The sequence below is a fragment of the Rutidosis leptorrhynchoides genome, chromosome 2 (genome assembly GCF_046630445.1).
Source record: "Rutidosis leptorrhynchoides isolate AG116_Rl617_1_P2 chromosome 2, CSIRO_AGI_Rlap_v1, whole genome shotgun sequence".
Classification (NCBI taxonomy): Eukaryota; Viridiplantae; Streptophyta; class Magnoliopsida; order Asterales; family Asteraceae; genus Rutidosis; species Rutidosis leptorrhynchoides.
Genome location: NC_092334.1, coordinates 604,968,485 through 604,984,568, shown reverse-complemented (window position 1 = coordinate 604,984,568; position 16,084 = coordinate 604,968,485). Strand labels below are relative to the sequence as shown.

At 33.9% G+C, this 16,084-nt stretch overlaps 1 protein-coding gene across 1 annotated transcript; it reads left to right on the top strand.

Moving 5' to 3' along the window:
• Nucleotides 1-1,192: 1,192 nt before the first annotated feature.
• On the top strand, nt 1,193-4,102 carry LOC139889968 (uncharacterized). The gene is made up of 6 exons (XM_071872877.1): nt 1,193-1,248; nt 1,336-1,537; nt 1,664-2,584; nt 3,263-3,490; nt 3,587-3,641; nt 3,753-4,102. Exons 1-6 carry the CDS (start codon nt 1,193-1,195, stop codon nt 4,100-4,102), a joined length of 1,812 nt encoding a protein of 603 aa, XP_071728978.1.
• The last annotated feature ends 11,982 nt before the right edge of the window (nt 4,103-16,084 follow it).

The following is a 16,084-nucleotide window of genomic DNA, read 5'->3' as shown; positions in this document are numbered from 1 at the left end:
TTCACTTAGCGTTATGTTAATTCCCCCACAGTGTTTTGCCCTGCAGGTGTGTATTATCAGCTTTTGGTGGGCTTTGCCAGGCAGCTGCAGATGTTTGACACCGTGTCACTCTGATGTGTTTTGTAATAAACTATATGGTTAAACGGCTTGTAGTAATAACGTAACACTCGTGTTTTGTGTAATCATATGTTTGTGTAAATAATATATGAAATGTAATTAATTAGTTTTCCGCTGTGGGTATCTTTAAAAAATATGTGTATTTAAAAAGCACGGTGTTACAAGTTGGTAACAGAGCATAGGTTTGGCGGTATGTGCACTGTGTACGTGACCTACTCCCAAACTTATGAATGTGTCGTGTCAAACATTCGAGTGGGGAATAATTGAATGTAGAGATATGTGCCTAGGTGATTGTGCTTAATAGGTGCTAACAAGTTATCAACTAAGCTTTTGTGAGATGATGTGTTTGCAGACAGGTATGGCTGAGCAGACGAGAAATAATGATGACCCTTTGACTCCCGGGCCCAAAATATTTAGAGCACCATCAGTGTAGCATAGTCCAGAGCGTGATCCAGAAGATTATCTTCAACAGTTAGAAGGTCAGTTATAGGAAACTCGAGAAAAAGTGAAGCAACTAGAGGCCCAAATCAGGCATTCAACTATGGTATCTGAAGCAAGTGATCCACCGATACCCCCAGGGTTTACTGGTACTCAGTATACATCTCGCACGTCGGGTAGTGCTTCCCAACCGCCTCAGTTTCAACCTCAAATGCCATATCAAACTTCCCAACAATACCAGTACCCTCTTCAATATCAGTACGCAACAATGAATCCATTTCAAACTCCTATGTTTTAGCAAGTGGTGAAGGAGAAGAAGAAGTGTACGTTCAAGCAGTTTATGGACTGCAAACCCTCTGAGTATTCAGGTCATCGCGATCCGATTGTGACAATGAATTGGTTAAGGAAAGTGGAACGGGCATTGAAAGCCTGTCAATGTGAACCAGAATTGCGGGTAACTTATGCCAGCCGACTGTTAAAGAATTGAGCTATGGTTTGGTGGGATACAATTACAGCTTCGTTGTCTGAAGAGCAACTCAATCAGGTCACTTGGGAACAATTTGCTGCAAAGGTCCAGGAACAGTACTGCACTGCATTTGATATCAATTGATTGAAGCAAGAGTTCATGCAAATGACGATGACTGAAGACATGACTGTCGATGAAGCGTTTGAGCAGTTTATGGACAAGTTAAGGTTTGTACATCAGTGGATACCTGACGAACAGTCCAGAGTGCAACGGTTTGTAGAAATTTTGTGACCTGAGTATCGTACGATTGCAAGAATTTCTACTACTTTTTCACAAGTGAATATGATGGCAAAGGTAACTGAAAGTGACATTAAGGCGGCCAGAAGTGTGAAAACTGAAAGTAGGTCGCAAGTGAAATCAGCGGCAAGTCAGTCTAGCCATCAATCAAAGAAATCAAGTCGGTTTAAGCAAAAAGGGCAATTTAGCCAGGGTGGATCAGTATCAAGTGGTCAGAAGGCATGGTGTAAAATGTGTAAGTCTTCACATAGTGGCCATTGTTCAACATTAACGAAACGATGTTTGCGTTATGGTATAGTGGGACATGAGCCTCAAGATTGTTCATTTAAGAATAATGTGTGTTAGAACTGTCATAAAGAGGGTCACAGATCTGCAGAGTGTCCAGTTGCAAGAAAGAGTTATTCCGGGGCAGGGCCCGGGTCAGGGGTACGTGCTGTGTCAGCTGGGGGATCATCTGCTTCCTCTGTGGGGCAGAAGCGCAAGATTCCTCCACCACCTGAAGCTAGAGCCTTTCAGATGTCAGTAGATGCTGCTACTGCTACTGACGATGCAATCACCGGTATGTTCTTAATAAATTCTGTGCTGGCTCGTGTATTATTTGACTGTGGAGCAAATCGCTCGTTTGTGTCAACTACATTTTGTGCTAAGTTAAATGTGCCTGTTAGTGTAATAAATGAACCCTTGAGTGTTGAAGTGGGTGACGGTAGAACTGTTCCAGTCACAAAGTTTGTGTCTAGAATTACTATTGACATAGAGGGTGGTCTTTTCCCTGTGACCTGCCTAGTGATGCCTATACTAAGCTTTGATGTAGTGTTAGGCATGAATTGGCTTAGTGACCATAAGGCCAATATTAAGTGTGATAGGAAATTCATTTCTTTTCCGGTGGCCGGTGGGAAACGGGTAGTGGCTTGTGGTGAGCGCGGCGGGTTCCGTTGTCCACTGTTATCGATGATGAAAGCTCAGAAATCTTTGGTCAAGGGATGTGATTCTTTCTTAGCTTATGTGATCGATGTAAAGAAGGAAAAGAAAGTAGTATCCGACATTCCGGTGGTGTCTGAATATCCAAAAGTGTTCCCAGATGAATTTCCAGGCTTACCGCCAATCAGGGAATTTGAATATAAGATCGAGTTAGTGCCAGGGGCTACGCTGGTTGCTAAAGCTCCGTATAGATTAGCTCCTTCGGAAATGCGTGAAATGATGTCCCAAATTCAAGAACTGTTGGACCGCGGGTTTATTCGTTCGAGTTTTTCACCGTGGGGTGCACCAGTGTTATTCGTGAAAAAGAAAGATGGTACACTCTGAATGTGTATAGATTATCGTGAATTAAATAAAAGAACAGTGAAGAATAAGTATCCGCTTCCTAGAATAGATGACTTATTTGATCAGCTTCAAGGGGCTTCGTTCTTTTTGAAAATAGATCTATGTTCGGGATATCACCAGGTTCGTGTTGCTGAATCTGACATTCCTAAGACTACATTTTGTACTCGTTATGGTTATTATGAGTTCTTAGTGATGCCGTTTGGGTTAACCAACGCTCCAACAATTTTCATGGATCTCATGAATAGGGTGTGTAAACCGTTTTCAGATAAGTTTGTTATCATGTTCATTGATGACATCTTAGTATACTCCAAAACCAAATCTGAGCATGCTGAGCATTTAAGACAAGTGTTAGAACTCTTAAGACGTGAATAATTGTATGCAAAATTTTCAAAGTGTGAATTCTGGTTACGTGAAGTTCAATTTTTGGGTCATATTATCTGTGCAGAAGGCATAAAAGTAGATCCGTCTAAAATTGAAGTTGTGATGAATTGGAATTCACCAAAGAATCGGACAAAAATCAAGAGTTTTCTAGGATTGGCCGGTTACTACCGATGGTTTATTAAAGATTTTTCAAAGATTGCAAGTTCTTTGATAAAATTAACTAGAAAGGATGTGTCTTTTCAGTGGGGTAATGAACAGGAAACTGCGTTTCAGACTTTAAAAAGTTTGTTGTGTCAAGCGCCAGTGTTAGCCTTACCCGAGGGATCCGACGACTTCGTTGTATATTGCAACGCGTCTTTATCCGGTTTGGGCTGTGTATTAATGCAAAGAGATCGTGTAATTGCGTATGCGTCTCGACAGTTAAAACCAAGTGAAAAGAATTACCCAGCACACGACTTAGAAATGGCTGCAGTAGTGTTTGCATTAAAATTATGGAGGCATTATCTTTATGGTATGCATTGTGGTATTTGCACCGATCATAAAAGTTTACAGTATATCTTTTCACAGAAAGAGATGAATATGCGCCAGAGATGGTGGCAAGAACTAATTAAAGATTACGACTGTGAGATCAGATATCATCCTGGCAAGGCAAACATCGTGGCTGATGCGTTAAGTCGTAAGAAATCTGCTAACAGTGTAAAGTTTATGCGAATTGAGATTGTGTCTGATTTAGTGAATCGACTAAAGATAGCTCAACTCGAAGCTTTACAAGATGAACATTTGAAATCTGAGTTAATGGTGAAAAGAAGAGTAGAATTGATGAACGATTCTCGAGGATTAAAGACTTATCGTGAACGAGTTTGGGTACCGTTGCTTGGAGGATTGGGGGATTTAATCTTAAATGAAGCACATAAATCAAGATTATCTGTGCATCCCGGTAGTACAAAAATGTACCACGACCTGAAAGTGTTATATTGGTGGCCAACCAGGAAAGCAGACATTGCACAATACGTGGAAAAGTGTCATATTTGCACCCAAGTGAAAACAGAACACCAGAACCGTATGGGTCTTTGCGTCAATTAGCGATTCCAGAGTGGAAATGGGAACATATCACCATGGATTTGTGACAAAACTACCCAGAACCCAGAAAGGAAATGACATGATTTGGGTAATAGTGGACCGTTTAACCAGAAGTGCGCATTTTCTAGCTACTAGTGAAACAGCTTCGTTAACCAAATTAGCTCAGTTGTACCTAAATGAAATAGTATCACGACATGGTATACCGTTGTCTATTGTGTCATATAGAGATTCCCGATTTGTGTCTAGTTTCTGGAATAGTCTACAAGAAAATTTGGGTACTCGTGTCAACCTTAGTACAGCCTATCATCCTCAGACTGACGGTCAAAGTGAACAAACTATTCATACTGTAGAGGATATGTTAAGAGCTTGTGTGTTAGAATATGGTGGATCGTGGGATTATCATCATCCATTGATCGAATTTGCTTACAACAACTCCTATCATTCGAGTATAGGCATGCAGCCTTATGAAATGTTGTATGGTAGAAAGTGTCGAACTCCATCGTGTTGGTTAGAGGCAGGTGAGAAACAGTTTGCGGGTCCAGAAATTGTGCATCAGACTGCAGAAAAAGTTGCTATCGCACGTGAAAAGCATCCTAACAATTATCAGTTAGACACACTCATGCAAGACATGGTTCGCTAGGACCAACGCTCTGATACCAACTGTAGATACAGTGGGGACAACCACCATCCCACCCAGTGCCTTCCCAGCTAACCGCCTGGTGACCACTGAGTGTACCTCAGATACTGATTTTAGGGCCTGCCTCTCGGCTACTGCCAACCCTCGTAAGGGATCGCAAGGAGTAAGAGTCAATGCTTCGTCACAGGTAACACTATAAGAACCTCCTTTACGACTAACCCACCACACATGGACAGCGTTATACCAGCTCTGATACCAACTGTGACGATCGCTCCAAATCCATATGGACGAACACGTCATTCATCGATTTCATTGCGAGGTATTTGACCTCTATATGATACGTTTTGTATTGCATTCTTTTGAAAAGGCACACCATAAATGAATATTTAAATCAAAGGTATTCGACATTTGATGATTTCTACATATAGACAATCACAGTAAATAATAGTTTACAATAGTACTTTCGTTGACAATGCAGTCAAAATAATATACATGGTAATGATTTGGTGAATGCAACGTTTCCTTGAAAAATATGCCATGTAAGACTCCGCACATAGCTTGTCTAACATATAAGCAAACAGCGGAAGACTTCTAGGGAACCTGAGAATAAACATGCTAACAAGTGTCAACACAAAGGTTGGTGAGTTCATAGTTTTAATGTTTTGCATAATCTGTACATAAAGGTGGATCACAAGATTTCAGTTGTTCAATCCAGAAACGTTTATCAAAATATTTTACGAAATTGAGCACCCTGGTAACTAAACTTAACGTATATATAATTTGTACCCTTTGTATAATCATCTTAATAATACACGCAAACCAACGTGTATGCTTCTCAAATAGCGTACGTCCGTTAAAAGGATAGTGCTCTAGCTCGGACGGGGATATCAAGCCCTATGGATCCATATACAACTACTCGCGGCCACCAGTTCTTATAACCGGCAGTTACTAGTTACCAAAGCTAAGGGATTTTCGGTTCAAACTCGGTGTAGAATTTAGTATGTACTTGTATCCATTGCGTTTAAAATAAAGTGCATGTATTCCCAGCCCAAAAATATAGTTTGCAAAAGCATTTAAAAAGGGAGCAAATGAAACTCACCTTAGCAGCATATAAAGTCGTTCACCAAAATGTGATTGAAACTCAGATTACCAAATAACCGTAGATCTCAACCTAGAGAACATATGTTGGTCAATAAATATCTATCAAGATTGGTCAAGTCATAGTGTATCATAATCCTAATGCTCGATATCGACATACAAAAGTTATCCAAAGTCGTTTCAAAAAGTCAATTTTGACAATAGTTCAACAAAACGAGACGTACCTTATATAAGGATTCATTTACTCGATTGGTAATATTCAAAAATCCAATTTATCAATCTTACAAAAAAGTTGTTTAAATATTAATTGCAGATTTAAAATCAATTCCAATTAACGTCAATCATAATTCAGTTGACCATATCTTTTGATTCGTTCATCGAAATTACGCGATTTCTAAATGAAAAGTTATTGATTTTTCGCCAGCTTTCTAAAAACATACATATCATATACCTTTTATCAGTAATAGATGTATTCAATTCGTGATTCATCATAAACTGTTTAACGATGAAATTTAGCATACAAACATGTATAAATATATATACTCGAGCACTAGACATGTATACACTATTAATATATAAAAGATAAGATATGAATGCTCTCGTATCAATATTATGATTCAATATTGCAGGAAAGTATGTAGACGCAACAGAGATAATAAACACTAGGTTTGACTTGCAAACAATACCCACGAATATTACCCATAACCTCCATAGCTATAACCCATAATTTTCTTAGCTCTATCCCATTCGAAAAGCTTGTTTTGAAGTGACACACTCATGACCTCGTCGTAGTATTTTATGTATAATATTAATTAATAATAATAATAATAATAATAATAATAATAATAATAATAATAATAATAATAATAATAATAATAATAATAATATATAAAGAGAGCTGAGGATATATGTGTGTGTAATCGAGCAAAAAAATGAATTCAATTTATAGACTTTTCCTGAAATCTGACCCCATGCGATCGCATGGGTTTTATGCCTATTTTGCATGCGATCGCATGGCCCCAAAATCCAGCTCACAATTTTTTATTGTTTTGTTTGTCGACATATTTAAATATAATATATATAATATATTTAATTTAAATAATTAATTATATATTATATTAAATTCATGTGCATAGTTGACTTGTAATTTTCGTTCCGATGACTCGTACGTTGTCACTCGACTTATGTCCCGGTTCTGGTTTCTCGAACGCATTTTTGTACGCTTAGAAAACTCGCAATTTACGTTTTGTGACTCGTACCTTTGTCAAAATATAGTCTTAAATTATCAATAAACTATATCATTCAAAGCGTATCTTAAACTTTCGAGTGTTTTGGTCATTTACTTTTATAAATCATTATCTCGCTATTTGTTAATATATATATAATAACAAATCGTTTTATGAACAAGTTAATATATATTTTCAACATTCATAAACACGTTTTAAATATACGTCGCAAATTATTCATACAATTAATATTCCAACTTATCATATATATTCAAATAAATATTTAAACCAATAATTTTAATGTACAGTATCAAACAATTAATACATTGTTACGTTTTCAAGTTATAGTATATATATATATATATGTATCTATATACATATAATTGTTCGCGAATTGTCAAGAACAACCGAAAGTTATTTGAATATATGAAAGTAGTTCAAAAATTTTGAGATTCAGTTTTACAGACTTTGCTTATCGTGTCTGAAATGTTAATCATACAAAGATTAAGTTTAAATTTGGTCAGAAATTTTCGGGTCATCACAGAAGCATAGTTTAGGCACCAATCTGACATGGGAGACCGAGGAGTTGATGACCTCTAGATACCTTCAGTTGTTTAACCTTGACCAGATTCCGAGGACGGAATCTCTTTTAAGGGGTGTAGATTTATAACAAACTCACTTTGGGCCTAGTAGGTAATGACCTATTTACCCTTCTGTGTTATTAAAGTAATTTTAATAATTATGTGTTTTATAATTATTGGGTATGGGATAATGTGCGTTTTGTGACAAGGGTCACAAAACATATTTCTGAAATGACCCGTCCATATTACTATAAACGCAGTACGTTCTCATTGGTCCCATAGCGAGGTATTTGACCTCTATATGATACGTTTTAGAAAATTTTGCATTCGTTTCATAAAAAGCACATTATTATTATACATAATGCATGTTTTAAACAAGTGGCCGATTATTTAAGAAATAATCCCCAAAATACATCGGTTTCCAAATACTACACACGTGACGTAACAGTCAAATATAATACATGACAAAGGTTTTATTGAATGCAACACTTTATTTAAATAAAAGTATGAGACTCCATGCACAGCTTGCTCAGATAATGCAACAGCGAAAGACTTTCTTAAGGACCTGAGAATAAACATGCGTAAACAGTCAACACAAAGGTTGGTGAGATATATAGGTTTATCATTGATATAAATATAGACCACAAGATTTCATAGTTATAAATATATGTACACTCGTAAGTGTATAAAAGTATTCTATAAGTTGTTGAGCACTTCGGTAACCATACTTAACCATTAATGTGACATATTCCCTTTATTATGAAATCGCCCTACACTGTACCAAGTGTAGTAAAAATGAAGTACTATGCAACCGTTTACGATACTAGAGCGACTAGCCCGGTTGGGGTTGTCAAACCCGATAGATCTATCAATAGGATTCGCGTATACATGTTCTTACAACATGTAAATATTAGTTACCAAGCTATTAGGGAAGATATGCAAAGTGGTACAACTCAACGTAGAATATATTTTAAGTACTTGTGTCTATGGCGTAAAACATAAAATGCATGTATTCTCATCCCAAAATATTTGTAGAGTTTAAAAATGGGACTATATACTCACAGTAGTAAAAGTATATTAATAATAAGTTTTCAACTTATTAAAAATATGACCGTCGTCCTTGGATTCACGAACCTATAACAATAATAACGATTCAGATAATAATACGACATATGAATAAAATAAAGCAAGTTCATAGAATACTTATATAATAATTTTTAACATTTTATGTTAGTAGTCCATTGTTAGTAGTCCTTTGTTAGTATTCCAAAATAGTCCAAAAAGTCCAACAGTCCAATAATCGGTATATATATATATATATATATATAATCTTAGAATTACCCCACGACGTATTGTATATGTATTGTCTTTAAATCAACCCAGAGACGTATTGTATACGTATTGTATTAGAATTAACTAAGACGTATTGTGTACATATTGTCTTAGGATTTATCAAAACGTATTGTATAGTTATTGTGTTAGGACGTACCAAGAATATTATTATACATATATACAATCACAGAATTAACCAAGATTAAAATATTTTGTTATACTACTGATAACATGTCCAAATATATATAGGATATAGGAAAAGTTAACAATATATATAGGATATAGGAAAACTTAAGAAGGATATGGTTAATATAGTTTTTATAATATAAATTTCGTCCATACAACGTTAAATTTAGCAGATTTTGTTTTGCTCGCCAAATATTCATTACAACTCCGTTTAAAGTGAATCAAATTGCTATGGATTCATTAAGAAGTAAAGTTTAATAAAACCAATTCGAAAAGTTCATCCCAAGTATTAATTTTTAGAGCTTTACCCTCTTTTTGTGTCGGTGGACAGATTTGGAAAAATCCCGGTATCCACCAAATATATGATTTTTGATAAAATACTTCCACTTTGTCTAAAATCATGAAAAAAATACTGGAAGTCTTATTTACATATATTAACATATTTCCAAAGTCTTAGCCTCGAAATCAAAGTCTAAGATAGGTTTTTAATTCCTAACCCAAAACAGCCCGCTTTTTACCGAATGGAGATTAAAGGATATATGTTAAGTTTCAAGGTGTTCTTCATATGTACAAGTTATAAGTTCTTATATTAACTTAATATAACATCATAATACATATAAATAAGTATTATTAGAGTTCATTTAGAAAGATTAGATTAGTTTTTCAAACAAGCTTGGTGTTCACCAAAACAAGTTCTAGTTTTTACAAGTTTTATAAGTATAATATGATAGCAACTATACAAGGAATTGAACAAGGATTTTGAGAAGAATTTTACCTTTATTATGAAGAGGAAAGTTGCTGAGATTAAAGTATGATATGAGAGCATTCAAGTGTGTGTTTTTAGTTTAAGAAAATGTGGAGTAAAAATGAGTTAAAATGGTCCTTATTTATAAGCTTATAATTTTAGCTTTTAGTGAAAATATCCAAGATAAGTTAAATTGTATTAAGTTATACATGACATATTAAATTAATTAGGTCATGGATGATATATTACACAAATAATTGCATATTTCTATTGGTATATACCAATAGTAAATACTTCTAGAAGCTGTGTATAATATTGGTAAAAATACCGTATGAATGCGAGTAGAATTCTTTAAGAAAATTGAACGAAAATACGAGTATAGCTATCCTTTATATGTATTGGTATATTATAAAGTGTATTCAATACTTGTAAGGATGTATTTACACTCGTAATACATTATATGTAAATACATTTTAACATAAGTTAATTACGTCGTTTAAATAGTAATATATATATTGTTTGAAAACTCTTTAAATTAGTAGTATGAAAATATATATATATATATATATATATATATATATATATATATATATATATATATATATATATATATATATATATATATATATATATATATATATATATATATATATATATATATATAATACTTTGTTAATATACTTAATGAGATATTTAATTATCATATTTTCAAGTTAAATATATATAAATCCATATATATACATAATAATTAAACAATTAAACAATTAAATCAAGTTATGACGTTCGTGAATCGTCGGAATAAAAGGGTGACCAAAAGCTTGTGTAAAACTCTTTTCGGAGGTTCAAGATTTATTAAAATTCATTGCTTATCAAGTCGGAATTATATAAAGATTAAGTTTAAATTTGGTCGGAAATTTCCGGGTCGTCACAGTACCTACCCGTTAAAGAAATTTCATCCCGAAATTTGATCGAGATCGTCATGGCTAACAATAAGAATGTTATTATGACGAATATAAGTTGATTCATAGGGTTTTATCATGATTGAGAAATATGAATAAAATAATTCGATTACTTAAAACGTATGAGTGAAGCTATCGTAAAAGAGTGAAATGAGAAAATAGGGATTCGTCTTATCTTTTGACGTCATCACGGTTGATCTCCGGATTAAAGAAAATCTTTGTAATCTATATAAGATTTGATTCTTCGGCGATTAAGGAAATTATGATCCTCTTCGATTTAATGCAATAATCTGTCTCGATTTCTCTGTCGGATATTTTACTATAAATCAACCTCCTACGTTTCCTTATTTCCACATCTCCCATCTTTTATACTTTCTTCCTTTCTTCGTACTTCCAAAACATTCGTCAATATGCTCCATCCAGTTTTAATTCTTGATATATTCTTGACTATCACATCTGTCATTCTTCTTTTTCATCTTCCACCGGAGAAATCTGTTAATTTCTACTATGCTCTTGGGTTTATAGTGTTCTTAGTTTTTTCGTGTCTATATATTGCTATACCCATCGATATACACGGTTTGTAATTTCTACGTTGTCTTTGTGCTTTTATTTTTCCTTATATTTTGGAGTTTCATGCTTCCGTCTTCTTTTCCCGACTTCAAGTCAAGCGAATAATGGTCTAGAATTCATAGATATGAAATTCGGAATGAACATAGCTAATGCTCTAAGAGAGAAATTGTAATAGCACAATTTGACTTGTGAAATTACCAGAATCCAAAGGAAACGATAGAACTATCAATAGAATATGTTCTTGATATGTTTAGAGATTAGATTGAATATAAGATTCATGTAACATGGCACATGATGACGTTATGGTCTGTGAATCATTACGTTCCATTTAGAAACTCAGCATGACTTACTGTAATATAATAACGTTGATCAAGTGTCATTATATTATACTAACTCATGCTTCAGTTCCCAACATTACTTCAAAAATATTCATACTTTACACTCAGAGGTTTCAGATATTTAGAAACTAAAACAGTTTTCTTTATGATGTGATACAGATAACGCGAAGGAATAAATAATTTCAGATAATAATGGTTATGAAAATATCTTCAGAAATATGAGGGATATTTATAATGGAAGATACGATGATATCTTAGAATATTTAAGATAAGAGGATGATGAAGAATATTGTCCGCAAGGGTTTTAGAGTAAGGAGCATGGTATTTGCTAAGGATTTTAGCAGACACTGAATCATTTGGATTCTTTGAAGGTAGATTTCGTTCTTGTGATTTGTCCACAGCCTCCTTCAGAGTTTGCTCAATCCGTTTTCCAGTTCCAAACCTTCTCTTTTTCTGTGCTTTGCTAACACAATATTCTTTATCATCAACTTTTGACTGTTACGATTGTCTACAGTTTCTACTGCTTCATTCAGCTTTTTCAAAACTTCATAGTACTGATTCGTAGGCTGAAGTGCTATTCCGAATTTCAGAATTATAATTCCAGGAAATAACATTATATGTATATGCAGAAATGATGTGATATTCAAGAATAGTTATTGATGCTTCCTGGGGTTTGGTATGACAATTATTGTTACAAGATGTAGATGGGTACATGACAAGGTTTTATAGTGATCTTTCAGAGAGATTTAAGTCAAAGAGCAATAAAGTTGCTGGTAAGCTTACTACTAATGTGGTGGAATATAAAAGGTTCCCCAGTAACGATGGCGAAAAGACAATTTATATATCAAGGTTATAATAAGGCTACTTCAGATGAAAAGTTGAAGCTGTCTTTTTGGAGCTGTGATAAAATTTGCTATTTTGAAAAGGGATTGTAAAGTTATTTTGGGTAATAATAATGCTAAAGGATCTGACACGGATACGTGTTGAACCTTTGCTTAGGTTCAAGTGTCCTCCGAATGCATATCTATATGCATATAGTCTTCGTATGTATCGTGTGATTGGTTCATTCTCCTGATTGTTCCTTAGTTGAGATGTTTTCAAGAATTTTGAAGGGTTTAGACGCAGGTTGTCATCGTCAATATCCGTATAATGAATTTGTCGTGAATCTTGAATGATATGAATATCTTTACGAGTTCTGTGAATGAAAGTGATGTTCTAGTATAGTTTGAATTTAAAGTATGATTTTGAAGGATGTAGGAATTTAAGATTGATGGCACTTCTTAAATCTTAACTTGGATTTTGATCTGTCAAAATCAGAATATGTAATTGAATTGATATGGAAAATGGTTGTCTTTAATTTTGTGAAATGATGTATATTGCTGTGACAGGAGAGAGTATAATTAACGATTGTCGAAACATCATTGAAAATGTGCAGTGTAACATATTAATGTGAACTTAAGTATTTCTCGGGTATTACCTACCCGTTAAAATAAAATTTCACAAGTAATATTTTGTACAAATGAATTTTTATTACAGTCTTTATGAAAATATATGTATGTATATTTTCTTCAGATGTAATATGGATTTAATGAGTTAATACTATATTAATCTCATTTGGTTTACGGTTGGAACTAGAAATGGATAATCCCTAAAACTTTAGAGATTACATAATCGCCGCGAAATATTTCTTCAACGTAAATGAAATAATGAATTAATACTTCATCACTCATTATTGTTGGTATCCCTCAGTGCCTGCGGTGCGTATGATGTCGATGCTCGTAATGCGGCTTGCGATGTTGAGGCTTGTGATGTTGCTGGTAATGCTGCTGCTGGTGCTGGTAGTGGTTTGATGTAAGTATAGATGATGAGAATTTGTTTTGTTTTGTATTGTGAAAGAAGATATTTAAAGTTTCTTGAATAAAAAGAGAGGTCAAGAGCTTTATAAAGGGAATGAAATGATGTAGGATGCACTTGCTAATGAAGTTTTGCTTTTCATGACAGTAATTATTTTTTTACTAAATAATTCACCATGCAAGATACGGAGTAAAGGTTGGATAGCCTCAATAATATTAGTAATATTATACTCGTTGCGGCATATCCTGAAAAGGAGAGAGAAAATGGTGTTACGAACGGGTTCGCCGGTAAGTGCCTCATGTTCTTCACCAAGAGGGCAATGTGGTGGATGGAAGGGATCACCTTCTTCTTGTATCCAATGATTAAGTAGACTACGAACCCATCCCCAATTCATCCAAAATAGATGATGGCTAATTGGTTGATCCATTCCGGTCACACTGCTTTCGGAGCTCGAGTGAAATTCCATATCGGAATTCGAGGGACTTGAACTAGTGGAGAGTTCCATTTCGTACGATTGAATAAAGGATTTTTCGATATGAAATGATTTTGGGCTATCGGATGGTATTCTAATTACATAGAATATCTATATATAGAGCAAAAGATTTCATAGATTACGGAGGAATTTACGGAATATGTTAGGCAAAGTTTACAGTAACAGACACGCTAAGATATGAATTAGCATATATGCTAAAATATGAACTTTTTCTATACACTATTTATGCAATCAATGCAATAAGATGTGTCTAGACTAAGAATGATAAGCATGTAATTTTCTAAGGGTGATCGCAGATGATTTCCGACTAGAAATGATAAGCAAAACTTTTGACATGCAGTTAAGGTCGAAGTCCAGACTCACTAATGCATCTTAATAACTATCCGTTAGATACAATAATGCAAGACATGGTTCGCTAAGACCACCGCTCTGATACCAACTGAAACGACTCATCCATATTACTATAAACGCAGTACGTTCTCATTGGTCCCATAGCGAGGTATTTGACCTCTATATGATACGTTTAAGAAAATATTGCATTCGTTTCATAAAAAGCACATCATTATTATACATAATGCAAGTTTTAAACAAGTGGGCAATTATTTAAGAAATAATCCCCAAAATACATCGGTTTCCAAATACTACACACGTGACGTAACAGTCGAATATAATACATGACAAAGGTTTTATTGAATGCAACACTTTATTTAAATAAAAGTATGAGACTCCATGCACATCTTGCTCAGATAATGCAACAGCGGAAGACTTTCTTAAGGACCTGAGAATAAACATGCGTAAACAGTCAACACAAAGGTTGGTGAGATATATAGGTTTATCATCGATATAAATATAGACCACAAGATTTCATAGTTATAAATATATGTACACTCGCAAGTGTATAAAAGTATTCTATAAGTTGTTGAGCGCTTCGGTAACCATACTTAACCATTAATGTGACATATTCCCTTTATTATGAAATCTCCCTACACTGTACCAAGTGTAGTAAAAACGAAGTACTATGCAACCGTTTACGATACTAGAGCGACTAGCCCGGTTGGGGTTGTCAAACCCGATAGATCTATCAATAGGATTCGTCTATACATGTTCTTACAACATGTAAATATTAGTTACCAAGCTATTAGGGAAGATATACAAAGTGGTACAACTCAACGTAGAATATATTTTAAGTACTTGTGTCTATGGCGTAAAACATAAAATGCATGTATTCTCATCCCAAAATATTTGTAGAGTTTAAAAATGGGACTATATACTCACAGTAGTAAAAGTATATTAATAATAAGTTTTCAACTTATTAAAAATATGACCGTCGTCCTTGGATTCATGAACCTATAACAATAATAACGATTCAGATAATAATATGACATATGAATAAAATAAAGCAAGTTCATAGAATACTTATATAATAATTTTTAACATTTTATGTTAGTAGTCCATTGTTAGTAGTCCTTTGTTAGTATTCCAAAATAGTCCGAAAAGTCCAACAGTCCAATAATCGTTATATATATATATATATATATATATATATATATATATATATATATATATATATATATATATATATATATATATATATATATATATATATATATATATATATATAATCTTAGAATTACCCCCACGACGTATTGTATACGTATTGTCTTTGCATCAACCCAGAGACGTATTGTATATGTATTGTCTTAGAATTAACTAAGACGTATTGTGTACGTATTGTCTTAGGATTTATCAAAACGTATTGTATAGTTATTGTGTTAGGACGTACCAAGAATATTATTATACATATGTATACAATCACAGAATTAACCAAGATTATAATATTTTGTTATACTACTGATAACATGTCCAAATATATATAGGATATAGGAAAAGTTAACAAGGATATGGTTAATATATTTTTTATAATATAAATTTCGTCCATACAACGTTAATTTTAGCAGATTTTGTT

Bases quoted from the DNA above. Each gene is read 5' to 3' on its own strand.
- LOC139889968 (XM_071872877.1), top strand. From the start codon at position 1,193: ATGACTGAAGACATGACTGTCGATGAAGCGTTTGAGCAGTTTATGGAC. The intron at 1,538-1,663 runs GCATGGTGTAAA...AATGTGTGTTAG, and splicing joins CAGTATCAAGTGGTCAGAAG to AACTGTCATAAAGAGGGTCA. The intron at 3,491-3,586 runs GTAGTGTTTGCA...ATCTTTTCACAG, and splicing joins ACGACTTAGAAATGGCTGCA to AAAGAGATGAATATGCGCCA.